Source organism: Brassica napus, unplaced genomic scaffold, assembly GCF_020379485.1.
Source record: "Brassica napus cultivar Da-Ae unplaced genomic scaffold, Da-Ae ScsIHWf_605;HRSCAF=898, whole genome shotgun sequence".
NCBI classification, from domain to species: Eukaryota; Viridiplantae; Streptophyta; class Magnoliopsida; order Brassicales; family Brassicaceae; genus Brassica; species Brassica napus.
The window spans coordinates 37,189-50,062 of record NW_026016666.1 but is presented as its reverse complement, the minus strand read 5'-3'; the positions used below and the strand labels follow the sequence as shown (position 1 = coordinate 50,062).

General features: G+C 37.3%; 3 protein-coding genes and 1 non-coding gene across 5 annotated transcripts; 1 reads left to right on the top strand and 3 right to left on the bottom strand.

Moving 5' to 3' along the window:
* Positions 1-649: 649 nt before the first annotated feature.
* TRNAV-AAC lies at positions 650-723 on the bottom strand. The gene has a single exon. It is a non-coding gene; the product is annotated as a tRNA-Val (tRNA).
* A 298-nt stretch (positions 724-1,021) lies between these two features.
* On the bottom strand, positions 1,022-2,854 carry LOC106415402. Its single transcript, XM_022709525.2, has 3 exons — positions 2,413-2,854; positions 1,627-2,178; positions 1,022-1,484 (listed from the first exon to the last, which is right to left on the bottom strand). Exons 1-3 carry the CDS (start codon positions 2,773-2,775, stop codon positions 1,194-1,196), a joined length of 1,206 nt encoding a protein of 401 aa, XP_022565246.2. The 5' UTR covers positions 2,776-2,854; the 3' UTR covers positions 1,022-1,193.
* Positions 2,855-4,211: 1,357 nt separating this feature from the next.
* On the bottom strand, positions 4,212-8,545 carry LOC125604723 (fatty acid amide hydrolase-like). Of its 2 annotated transcripts, XM_048774924.1 has the most exons (21): positions 8,408-8,545; positions 8,214-8,292; positions 8,016-8,125; positions 7,878-7,938; positions 7,417-7,607; positions 7,208-7,337; positions 7,059-7,136; positions 6,832-6,979; positions 6,649-6,761; positions 6,504-6,579; positions 6,356-6,427; positions 6,082-6,133; positions 5,912-5,992; positions 5,624-5,707; positions 5,441-5,544; positions 5,274-5,366; positions 5,136-5,204; positions 4,970-5,034; positions 4,790-4,851; positions 4,590-4,685; positions 4,212-4,504 (listed from the first exon to the last, which is right to left on the bottom strand). In XM_048774924.1, exons 2-21 carry the CDS (start codon positions 8,290-8,292, stop codon positions 4,427-4,429), a joined length of 1,842 nt encoding a protein of 613 aa, XP_048630881.1. In that variant the 5' UTR covers positions 8,408-8,545; the 3' UTR covers positions 4,212-4,426. The 2 variants fall into 2 exon arrangements, with proteins under 2 accessions (XP_048630881.1, XP_048630880.1); XM_048774923.1 differs by lacking the exon at positions 8,408-8,545 and having other exon boundaries at positions 4,213-4,504; positions 8,214-8,369.
* A 1,381-nt stretch (positions 8,546-9,926) lies between these two features.
* Positions 9,927-11,644, top strand: LOC125604722 (leucine-rich repeat extensin-like protein 3). The gene has a single exon (XM_048774922.1). The coding sequence runs from the start codon at positions 10,107-10,109 to the stop codon at positions 11,526-11,528; it is 1,422 nt and encodes a 473-aa protein (XP_048630879.1). The 5' UTR covers positions 9,927-10,106; the 3' UTR covers positions 11,529-11,644.
* Positions 11,645-12,874: the final 1,230 nt, after the last annotated feature.

Sequence of the window (12,874 nt, the reverse complement as noted above, 5' to 3'; positions counted from 1 at the left end):
TAAGAGGAGCTCGCCACCGTCGAACTCGGTATGATGTTGCACGTGTTCCTTTATTTTAGCTTTGACTTCCTTAATTCTTGGAATGTGTATATCTTTTAGTTAAATATAATGATCTTGATTCATTCAATAATCTCTGAACAAGTCTTTTAACCACTTCGATCTTAAGTCGGTCCAAACGTCACACCGTTTCTTCTAAACCAAGATTTGCCGAACCATTAATCAACTTGTTCTGTTGGTGGGAAGGATTGTGTGACAAATCCGGTATCAACATCAGTGAACGTATGAGACAATGACAATACCAGACTACATGAGATGATGAAACAGGAATCAAAATATGACTGTTCTTAGAGTAAAATGATCTTACTAGACTTAACAGTTTCCTTACATCGTCTACTATGAATCGGTCTATGCTCTACTAAGTTGCGGATGTAATTACCATTCAAGTGAATTTGCCGACACATTTTGCTGTCCCGTTTGCAAAGACTGGTGATCACCTGCTGAGATCATGACTGAACAAAGACGCATAAAGAAAGTAAACGACCTAACTGAGAGTCCGTGAAAACTATATCTAACAGAGGGAAGAAATGAGAACGTTTAGTGAATAAACAAATCATTGATTCACAATTAATAGAGTAAATAAAAACGATTATGGCTTCGCCCGGGTTCGAACCGGAGACCTTCAGTGTGTTAGACTGACGTGATAACCAACTACACCACGAAACCTTTGGTGTTATAATGTACCGTATCATACAATATTTAGTTAGGAGTTCACTAGTATATTTCATTATTTCTACTTGTTTGGATCAATAACAAAAACTGAGATGGTACCCGCTAAACAAGTAAATTACTAGTAGAAATAATGAATCTATTTAAATATTCTTACACTTTGGATCGGATTTGGATTCAAAAATTTCGGTTTGGATCTCAGTTTCTGGATTTTTGGCCAAGCTAATTCCCAACCATAAATCAAGAAACAGCTCACTTGGAAAAATAACAATTGTTGAAATGTAGTTTATAATGATGTAATTTACAAAATTTATAATCATATCCTAATACATTTTAGGACGAGATGTTTGAAACATATATTTTATTCAAATCATCTCTCACATTCTGCAATTTTTTCTTGTTTGAATAATAAAAATAAGAAAGAAAAGAAAATGAAAAATCTCAATCGTCTTGCTTGAAGAAGTACACTAAGCTTTAGTCTTTGCTGATTGTCCTGTGGGGATATTTCCACCGTTTCCAGCTGCTGCTTTAGTAGGAGAAGCATTAGAGCTGGCATAGTTTTCAAATGATATATCCATAGTTACTCCTTTCTTAGCAGAAGCTGCCTTCACGAATTCACCTACTGCTCGACCCCATTTCACCATGGCCGATGTCAGTTCCTTACTTTGTTCAAACGTTATCGCACCCGGACCACTCTTCTTTATCTCAACCAAAGCATCTCCCATTGTCACCAACCCATCAACCAGCTTCCACGGATCCTATTATCATTAAAAACAAAAGAATGTAAAGAACATGCTCATATATTTTAAAAAAAAATCTATAACTAACGAACGTGGAGTTGGTCTAGTGGTTAAAACTTTTGAATCATCAAGGGAAGTGTCTAAGGGAATGAACACTTACTGATTTTCCAACTTGGGTACCATCCAATGGAGACAAAGCTAAGAATAGGTGCATAGCTTGAGTTGAAATATTATCGCTCTCTATTGAATACGTATCAGGTGATACAGTCTTGAAGCTGGCCATGTAGTCATTCAGCTTAACAAAGAACTCCTTGAAATCTTTGTTTGCAAGACACCTAGTTTCTAGGTCAAGTAAGAAGGTTTGCATGCCTGTGTAAGCGAATGGCTCAACATCTTTGCCCGTTTTGGGAATGTTTCGTAAATAGAAAGGTAACGAGAACGGTGATGTTGATTGACGAACGCTAGATTGCTTAGAAAGAGATGCATATGTAGGGTCGGTATAATCAATATCAAATTGTTTTAGCTCGATTGGTTTGCCATTTATCTCGGAGACCGCCTTCACAAATAGACCAATCCTTCCGACCCATTCGAACATAGACCCGGACAACCTATCCCATTGTGGATCAGGCATTACATTTGAAGTGCTTGTCTTCATCTCAGTAGAAAGCTTCTCCATTGAAACCAAGGCCTCTATCAACCTCCATGAATCAAACTATCACATAAAACATACACACACAATCTTTTTCAAAAATTGCTAGTAATTAGTTAGACATTTTATAGAAGATTAGTGCCTAAGCAAATGTCTAGATATTGCTTATAACGATTTTTTTTTTTTTTTAAAGAGTATCTAGAAAATTCATTTCGGTTATTATCGATTTGCCGCCTAGACGGGTGCTTAGCCCACCAAAACCGAATTTTAGAACATTTTTAACTAATGAAAACTTACTGATGTTCCGGTTTGGGAACCCTTCAATGCAGAAATAGCCGTGAAGAGCTGGTCAGATTTGACTGATCCGGGTGGTGCCGGTTGAAAGCAACTCGTTATGTAACCTTTCAGATTTGTGAAGAAGTTCTTGAACTCTACGGTCGTGGGAGACTTACCCTCCAAGGCACCTACGAAATCTAGTAAACCTTTGGAAGCGTAAGGCGCAAACTCTTTGCCCGTTTTGGGAAAGAGAGCCAAATAATCGAGTACGGAGAATGTCTTCCCTTGAGCTTGAGCTTGAGCTTGAGCTTGAGCTTGTGTTTCATATACATTGCTTAATGCAACAAGTAACACTAAACATACTGCTAATGAGATTCTTCCCATTTTTTCCTTGGAGATACTTAATATAAACAAGAAAATATTTATTCTTATTGTTAATATTATTTTTTGTTTTTTTGAGGTTTTTTTCTTCTGTATATGCTTTCTAGGAGAACTTGGTTTATATAGATGTTAAGAAAGTCAAAATTGAACTGAATTTGAGGCGACGAATGGTTTTTTTTTTTCAAATTGATTTCCTCTTTTCTCGATCTATTTTTAGAAAGGATTAATATATTCACCAAACTATAAATTTGCACCAATTATTTATTTTATATTAACCTCCACTTTTCTCTGAAACTACTTTTAGAAAGGATCGATTCATTGTTGTAGAAAAGGATCAATTTATTTATCAATCTATGTAGCACCAATTATTTATTTTCTATTGCTCTCTGTTCTTCTCTATTTTTATAAGAATCAATTTCTTCATCAAACTAAATCTAAATAAGAGCTGAGAATAAATTGATTTACACTACCCGTATAATGATCAAACATGTGTACAAAAGGAATATTATGAAAAATGAGTTATTCTGTCATTTTTAGTGTACGTTTAGTGCAAGTAATTGCATTTTAGTTATAAAAAATAATTGCATTTTGCATGCTTCCTTCTTCAAACCTTGTCCCCATATAAATTGATTTACACTACCCTTATAATGAGTTATTCTGTCATTTTGCATGTTCAAACCTTGTCCCCATAAAGACACTGCGTCCTGTTTCCCTAACAAGATAGCAGGATGAGCATCTGCTTCTTTGTTCACTCCGTTGTTCCTGGGATCAAACCAAAAATCAAGCTGTCTAGGTCTTAGCATCAATGGCTGATCAAAGAGATTCACAATCAACATAGGCAAGAAACAGAACATTCCCAAATACTCCAAGATAGCTTTTATGGCAAGGGATTGATCAAAGGGATTCACAACCAACATTGGCCAAAAACAGAGCATTCCCAAAATACTCCAAGATAGCTTTTTTTTAATGACATTTGCAATGAATTAAAGTTCCTCACAAGACTCTTGACTATTTTCAAAACAACCTACCAATGCTACAACTCAGCAAACTTAACACAAGTCAAGAACTGGTTCTGACTAGTTCACAACAACTCAAAGCATAAACCTTTCGATGTAGATTTGGACTAACATAGGCTAGAAACAGAGCATTCACTATAGTGTAATGTTTTTCATGTCTAAATGCGCAGTATGTTGGGATCAGAAGTTTCAGTGACTGATTATCCGGGAAAGATCTCAAAGGGGATTTTGATCTTCATAGTGATGCTGTTGCAGAGAATAACACCAAAGGTGAATGATTGGTTCTGTTACATTGTTGTATATTCATCTTGTATGCCACTCTTCATATTAGTCTTAAAGATAATTCGTGACAAACTTGATTTATCTTTGCTTAACTGAGACTTCAAGTGATAATTCATGGATGATAATGTTAAAAGGTAAAAATGGTGCCTTCTGGTATCTTCTTAGAGATGCAACATTTATTCACACTTGTATAACTGAGATTTATAATAATGAGTCATAGTCAATGTACGAGGTAAATACAAGAACACCCCCACTTATCTTATAAAATATATCATGTTTAACCTGAAAAATAAACACAATTAATCAAAATGTAACCACAGACAAATATCCCATTCAGAGAGAAACTCTTTGCCTTTTCACTTTTCCTTATGGATTCTGTTGGTATTGAGAACATCGTGAAAAATAGCAGGTTTCTTGGTAACTGGAGCCAGCTCCTGAGTGATATACACCACAATATATACAAGACCCCGTTTTAGTGACCATTACAGAGAGAAGGGGAAAGAGAGAGAGTGTGTGTACCTCAACAGCAGCAGCTAAAGCAAGGACGGTAGCTTCAGCCCAAGGTCTTCCCATTATTTGTAATCCTATTGGCATCCCTTCCTTATCATACCCAACCTACGTTTTTGTTGTCACGTGAGTTTAGTTGTAAAGATAAAATGATTATTGCAAGAATGAAAACATGATAGGTCCAAGTGTACTACTATAAAAACATTGCTTACAGGGACAGATATGGCAGGGAAGCCCAGGAGATTTGCAGCTACAACAAACCGCATTAGATAAGCTGAAAAAAAAAATGAGAAGCAATCTTCATATCAGAAGTTGTAAACTCTTATACACCTGAATAAGACAGAGAAAGTAACACCAAAAGTGAAGAAGTTTAAGTATTTTGTCTGACAAACCTGCCACTTGAAAATTGGTTTCTCCATTTTTCACAGCCTCAGGGGGTATCAAAGGAGCCGTCATACTGTTTGTACAAAACAACATGACTCCAGAATTCATATAGAAGTAACGTATCTGAAGACATTTGGAAGCAAATGTTGTGTTGCATGGAATATTTTTACGTACCCACATGTAGGCGTCACAATAACATCAACGTTTTTGAAAATATCCAAGTGATACTCCATCAACCTTCTCCTGTAACAAAGAAGTTTATACAAGCAAGCATCCACTATAGAGAGAATGGTTGTATAAAACTTAATTTACCTAAGACACTGAGCAGCAATATAGTCTGAAGCAGAGAATGACTTGAAGATCGCAAAGCTAGTACGAGTATCATAAGATAACTTTGGATTTTTCCTGAAACATAAGACAATGAAGAGAATGATTTAGACCAAAGCTACTGATATAAGAACAAAAGCTTAAAGACATACCCAGCCTCACAGTAAGGAGTAAGAGAACACAGTGTTGCAGACCCAATCGACACAACATGAGCTGCACGCATTTCTTCCAGTTCAGGAACCACTATTTCCACTACCTGCAATAGTACACCATATAGAGGTTTTAGATGAAACTATATTATTGATAGATAAACCTTATTCAAATGATCAGCTTACTTGGCAACCATGATTGTTCGATAAGAGCTTAAGAATATCTTCACATTTGTCAGAGATGTCACTTGAATGAACATCATTAAACCACTGCATTAAATAAAAAAACAATGCACTATATACAACTGAAGTAGCAAAATCCAACTCAGTTAAACTATCATGGACAGAAAACTGATGTATCGGAAGCTATGATAATGCACGTTTAGTCTTTGAATGCCCGAGAAAAATAATAGACTAAACAATTAGAAATATTTGGAAGATTTTCTAAATATTCACTCTGAATCAAAAACTCACCGTTGTATATTTCCCTAGCCTTAGAGATCCAATAGCATTGCCTCCATTGTGAGATAATAACTTGGGAAGACATGGTGGTGTCTGCAGAATAATTTCAAACACCAAGTCATAAGGAACACATTGCAAGAATACTAGCCATGTTCAGTTGATTACATAGGAACACAACGTACCGGGTTCAAGTTAAGTCTATCTGCAGATGAAGAGCCCAATATCACTGCATACCTGAGTAACACACAAAGGCAGATTAGCCAAAAAAAATCCAGGTTTAATCCAAAAATCGAACATCTGAAATGGTGGTACATGTGTGTTTTGCTTTGAATAGTTTTACTTTTGTGTTGCACCTCCACTCACTATTGTTGACTGCTTTACAAAGATTTAAAGATTGAAACAATATGGTCATTCACTAGACTAATCCTAGGGTCAAGAAAGAAAAAAAAAACTTACACCAATAGAGTATCTTCTAGGGATGAAGCAAGTGGACTAACAACTTCCACTGTTCCACCTGCACATAGTGACCTGTAGATATGACAAACCATACACATAAGTTCAGATGGTTGTTCTGTTTCAGTATCTTGATTCTCTTAACTCTTACCCCGTCATATCTGTCCGACCATATGTTGTTTTCAGTCCAGTTACACCACAGAGTGATGCAGGGATGCGAACAGAACCTGCATTTCCAGACACAAGTAAAGCATACAACGAAAGATCAAACAAAATCAAGATAACTTTGATGATACCTCCACCATCTGTTCCTAAAGCAGCTGGACATAGTCCAGAGGCTACAATAGCTGCTGAACCTGAAGAAGATCCGCCTGTGTACCTTTCAGGTGCATGTGGGTTTCTTGTTGTTCTGCAAGAAACACACTGAAGTAACAAAACAGTTTACAAGTAAGATTTGTGTTCTGTGCTGTGTTGCTTACCCATAATTTGAATTGTTCCCTGAAGTCCCCATTCCTAACTCATGCATATTAGCCTTCCCAAGTAAGATTGCACCACAACTTCGAAGTCTTGAAACAACCACTGAGTCCTTCTCTACAGAACGCTCTTCATGTAGCCATGTTGTTCCACCTATAGATGCAAAATTCCTATAAAAGGTCTCTTATATCTTTAAGTCTTTTAAATGAAACATAAGAATGACACTACTTACCCGTTGTGGTATGCGGTAAACAGTCAATATCATCCTTGATTGTTATAAAAACTCCATCTAAAATGGATATTGGATGTCCTACACAACTCACATTCAACATGATTAATACACATACCAGAATAAATAGATCTCTTAGTCTGCAACATTACCTTGTTCAAACCTATGTGTAGAAGCTTCAGCTTGCTTTCTGACTTCATTAGCATCAAAGCTAATCAAAAACGGTGTTGGAGACTTGTCATACTTAAACTCCTCTATGATTGAGATTATTTGTTCTGCTACCTAGCAAATCAGCAACAAGGCTTTTTGATATGCACCAAAATAAAAACAGTAATTTTTTTTGAAAATTAAGATGACTAACCACAGATGGAGTTGTTAGCTTAGATCTATAAGCATAAGCGTAATCACGTATCTTCCAGTAACGAAAGGATGAGCCTGAATCTGCTTGGAAGCTAAGAGAAGGATCATACTGAGGAAGACACTTCAAGGCTGTTTCTAATCTGTTTAGAGGGCTTTCATCTTCTCCAACAAGGACAACATCAACCTCCGGTTCTAAGTTCAAACAATGATAAGTTTATGTAATGATTACAGAGTTTTCCATGTAAGTACAGAGCCTGTCTTGAACATAAGCTAGTGAAGCATTAGCCTATAGCCTCCAAAGTTTTTTTTTTTAAGTTACATATATATAAACCTTCAAATTTGTATAAATTTTTTAAATATAAATCATTGCTAAGTTGTATATAGCCCCCAAAATCTCAGAACAAGTCATGTGTAAGTATACAACATATGAATGATAAAACCACTTGTAAGATAAGAATATACTTTGAGATGGGAACACAGGTCTAAACATGGGCTCTTCTGGTATCACTGTGTTGCGAAAAATCTGCAAGTCGCAACAAGGAAAAAGCACATGTGTAACTATTCAGTTATCATAAAGTGAGTCTGATAAAAAAAACAGACCTGGGTCATGCCATTGTTCTTCTTCAATGTCTCTACAATCAATGAGCCTATAAGTGGTGCTTCAAGCATCTTAACAAACAACTTGAACAAGAAGCCAGTCAAATGAGGGGCTGCGACGTTACAAAAAACCATGTTAAGACATGTGTCTGAAACTCGTGTAACGTATAGAACCAGATCAGCATTATAATATTAACGAACCTTTGATGTCTTCTTCTTTATATTTGACACAAGAGACATCAACCTCGTTCACCGGTTTCATGACCTTAAACTTACCCATCTTATCAGACAAGAAATAAATTAAGACGTTAGATCACACGTCAGAAGATTCAGAGACCAGAATCAGAACAATGGCCATGGAAGATATATATAGATTGCAAAAGTCAAAGAAGAACCTGAGAAGGTTGATCTGATTTGGCGGTGATTAGTTAATGAAGCTGACACAGATTTGAAGAGGCCGTGCGGATGACCGGTGAAGTTTGTTGGAAACTTGAATGGTTGCTTGTACTAGATTTGTATATTGATTTTGTCTCGAAATGCTGAACAAGTCTAACGATATTCTCAAATTGACATAACGGTCCCCTTTATTGTGTAAAATTCTATTTTCTTCCCCTAATTATTGTTTTCACATTTCTACTACATAACCAACTGTGATTTTTACTTATTCAGAGCTCATAAGTCATAAGCATGTTCAGCTATCTAGAAGAATCAAATAGTGCGACTATGTTGTATATCAATAGTGAAATGCAAAGTTCTTGGATGGAAAATTAATTGGTTGTTACGCTATAAGAAAATTTGCCATAATATTGTTGGTTGACATAATCAACCAAAGATCACGAGACACGACTTGATCGAGCAACATCATTTACGACTATTAAGCCCATGTATCAGATGGATATTCTAATTTAAAGAAGTCATTGGTGATAGGATGCAAAAATATATTAAAACAATAATTTTGACTTCTTCTTTTTTGACCAACTACAATGATTTTGACTTTAAAATATCAACATTGTATTCACATGAATAGTGTACATAATCTTGGAAGAAGGCCTAATTATTACTCTCTCACACATGTTTTGCATTTGATTGTGACCATGCTGTTTATAAGGAAAAACTAAGCTACTTCAAAGATAAAAGAAATCATGTATACCATCATGATAACATCCAGCATGCTGGTGAGATACGTCTGATATAAGTTAGAATAATTACAACAGTTTAACCACTTTTATAACAAGGTGCAAGTTGGCAATATATGGTATAATAAGAAAGTAAGAAGGTGAATACACAGTGACAATGTTAATATCTTCTTTTGTTAGGTAGGTATAAAGTTTATCCCCCATTGATATGCATAGATCAGTAAACAAAAGATGAGTGTTAGGCCCTTTTACAATTATATTTTCGATGGCAAGAAATAAAAAGATCAGTTTTAAGGATACAAGATTTGGTTTAGTATTTTCAATCTTTCTTGTTAATTATTTTTAATTAAATCTGTTTCTTTTATTTGAAATCAAGGGAATAAAAATCTGATAACTATAAACCATATAAAAACAGAACTAATTCAACTAAACTTTAACTCACCCAAAAAAAAAGAACCCAATAACTTAGTAGTACTTGTTAACAAAATAAAACTAAGACTGATGGGGATAAAGATCAAGGACAATGACCTAATTATTTAGATTTTTTCATATCTTCTTCTACAAATCTTACTTTATGACTTAGAATATTAAACCTTAAAATAGTACGTACTTAGTACTTGCTTATAAAATACAACGTAGTGATTAACTTCTTTATTGAAAAGAAAAGCTGGTCTTCTTCAGCGTAGAAATATCAAACACACTAGTTAGCTGGACCCCAGCATAGAGTTCCAAAAAGTCATATTAATCCATGAGTAACGTCACAAGACAGTCACACATCAACTCCTTAAACTCATAAACTCTGACAAACCACGTGTAATAGAGCAATAAGTTCACGTACCACAACGTCCTATCATGTTATCATTTTCCAACTCCACCACCACCACCACCGTTTCACCCATCATATAACAAAAACCATAACAAAAATCATTTTAAGACAGAACACACTTTTAACTAATAGATGGAGAAACTCTCTTACAACTCCTATCCCGACTCAACCGACTCATCTCCTCGCGAGATCGATTTCGATAACCCTCCGCCATGGGATGATCACAACCACCAGAGCTACAAAGTGAGGTTCATGTGCAGCTACGGCGGCAAGATTCAGCCACGTCCTCACGATAACCAGCTTACTTACGTTAACGGAGAGACCAAGATTCTCTCCGTAGATCGCGGGATCAGATTCCCCGTCTTGGCCTCCAAGCTCTCCGCCGTGTGCGGCGGCGTTGGAGATGTTTTGTTTAAGTATCAGCTTCCGGGAGAGGATCTTGACGCGTTGATCTCCGTTACTAACGATGATGATCTTGAGCACATGATGCATGAGTACGATCGCTTGCTTCGTGTGTCGTCTAAACCGGCGAGGATGCGTTTGTTCCTCTTCCCGGTTTCTTCCGGTGGGTTTGGATCGGAGGGGTCTAGTCACTCGGATCGTGATCGGTTCGTTGAGGCGTTGAATACGGTTCGTAACCGGTCTGAACCGGAGAAAACCGTAACCGGTCCGTTGAATAGTGCGGATTTTTTGTTTGAGACGGAGAAAGTTGTAGCTCCGCCGCCGCCACCGGCGGCACCGGTGGTGCTCGAGCCTCATACGCCGGTGGTTCAACCGGATCACGCGGCGGAGATGCAAAATCAAATGCTTGAGTTTCAGAGGATGCAAGTTAGGGATCAAGAACAGTTACTTCAGCAACAAGAAGCTGTTTATAGAAGGAAGAGTGAAGACGGTTTAATCTTCTCTCCGCCGTACGCACCGCCGCCGCATACGACGGTTCCACAAAACAGTACACAAGCGCCTCCGATGAACTTCTGGCAAGGAAACCACTGTAATCCAGGAGGCGTGTATCCAACAACCGCTCCGGGAATGGGATTACCGGAGCAGCCGGTATACATGGTTCCAGCCCCGGCTCCAACTCTGACTCCACATCCGGGAACTGTATACCACGCGCCACAACAACCTCAAAGCGTCATGAGACCAATAGCTCCAGGACAAGGCAACCAAAGTGGCTACTACCCTTACAGGGAACAGCACCAACCTGCTTACAACGTGGCTCAACCACAAGTAGGAGCAAGGGCACCACCACAACAGCAACAGCAACCTCCTCCGCCTTTTACCTCAGGTCCTCCTCCTCAACCGCAGTACTCTGCGGTTCCACCGCCACGGCAAGTGGTGGGAGTGCCAGATACAACGGCGTATACTCAGGTGAATTACGCTGGAGGAATGGGGAAACAAGTTTACTACACGGAGGCACCACCTCCACAGTACCATGGAGGAGTTGGTTTACCTGTGAATGGTATGAGCGAAGTGAGAACCGGACCAGACGGTAAGCCTGTTGTTATGAACATGTCACCCAAAGTTTCATCACAGAGTTCAGATTCTGCAGTGTGATGAGGTAATCAGATTATTGTTTAAAACCATTTCAAGTTTCATCATCATATAATAGTGTAATTGAGATTACTTTGGTATTTGAATGTCTCATAAATAATATTTACTTTTTGTTTTAATCTACTTCTTTATAATGTTCTTGATTCCGCAATTTCTATAACTTCTTGTCTTATTTTCATGAACCTTGTCTCTTGTGCATGCACTTTTTCTTTTCTTTTTGCCTATATGTCAACAAGATTATTACGTATTGTTCGGATGGACTTGTAAATTCAATATAAAACATATCGGCTCTACATGAGAACTGATACTAAAAATGAATCATATTTTGTGGAAGATCAACATCTAAAACTCAATAATTGAACTAGAGAAAAACGATTTTTAAAAGTTATCTCGTTTGATTGGTTTTTTAGTAGATAAATTTCATGGATGGTACCACACGGAAATAAAACTATTAAACCTTACTTAGGGACAGGTGTTGTGTGAAAGGATGTTATATAGGTTTGAACTTTGGAGAGAAAGAGACAGCTTCACTAACTCATCGCCATTGTTGTCAACCCATTAGCTCCAAAAATTCTTTAACAAAACGACAACCATTATTGTATCATAATCATATCATTGAATGCATAATTTCCAAAACATGTGTCATTCATGTCTTTGGTTTCCTGTCATAATCAGAGAGAGTAAGACCATCACACCAGTACACACCCAACAACTACATTTGCCGCATCCCAAGATTCGTTTGCTAGTTAGGCGAAAAATGAAAAAAAAAAGACTTCATGATCGCTCTTGGAGCATGGTATGACTGTATGAGAAGCAACACTGCGATCCCTAACATTTACTCCATCCGTTTCATTTTAATTATCGTTTTAGAGTCGAGCACACAAATTAAAAAACATTTAATTTTACATATTTCCAAAATAAAAACATCATTACGAAACTCAACCTTACAATTCAAACATCATATTAATAACCAACGACCTCAAACCTTCAGAGATCAACTCAAGAGCTTCCACTCTACGAAACTCAACATTAGGATTCAAACTCTTCTCCACAAGAAACCCAAACAGCTTGTGTGCGATCCACGCCCTCCTTCTAAACACTTCCTCAAGAAAATCCACCTTTATCTGAGACTTCTTGAAGATCTTCTTATGGATGATACCCACCCTGTATCCGCTGTAGAAGCTGTTGGCTACTCTCTGCAGTGCTTGGATTCACTAGTGCTTGAGCTAAGTTTAAGTACACTGTCATCACTTGAGGAAGCTTGGGTAAAGAGGAAGAAGTATAGTCAGCATTCATCTTTGGTTTCTTCTTCTTCTTCTTATTCTCTACATACTCCGATAAATCAGTGT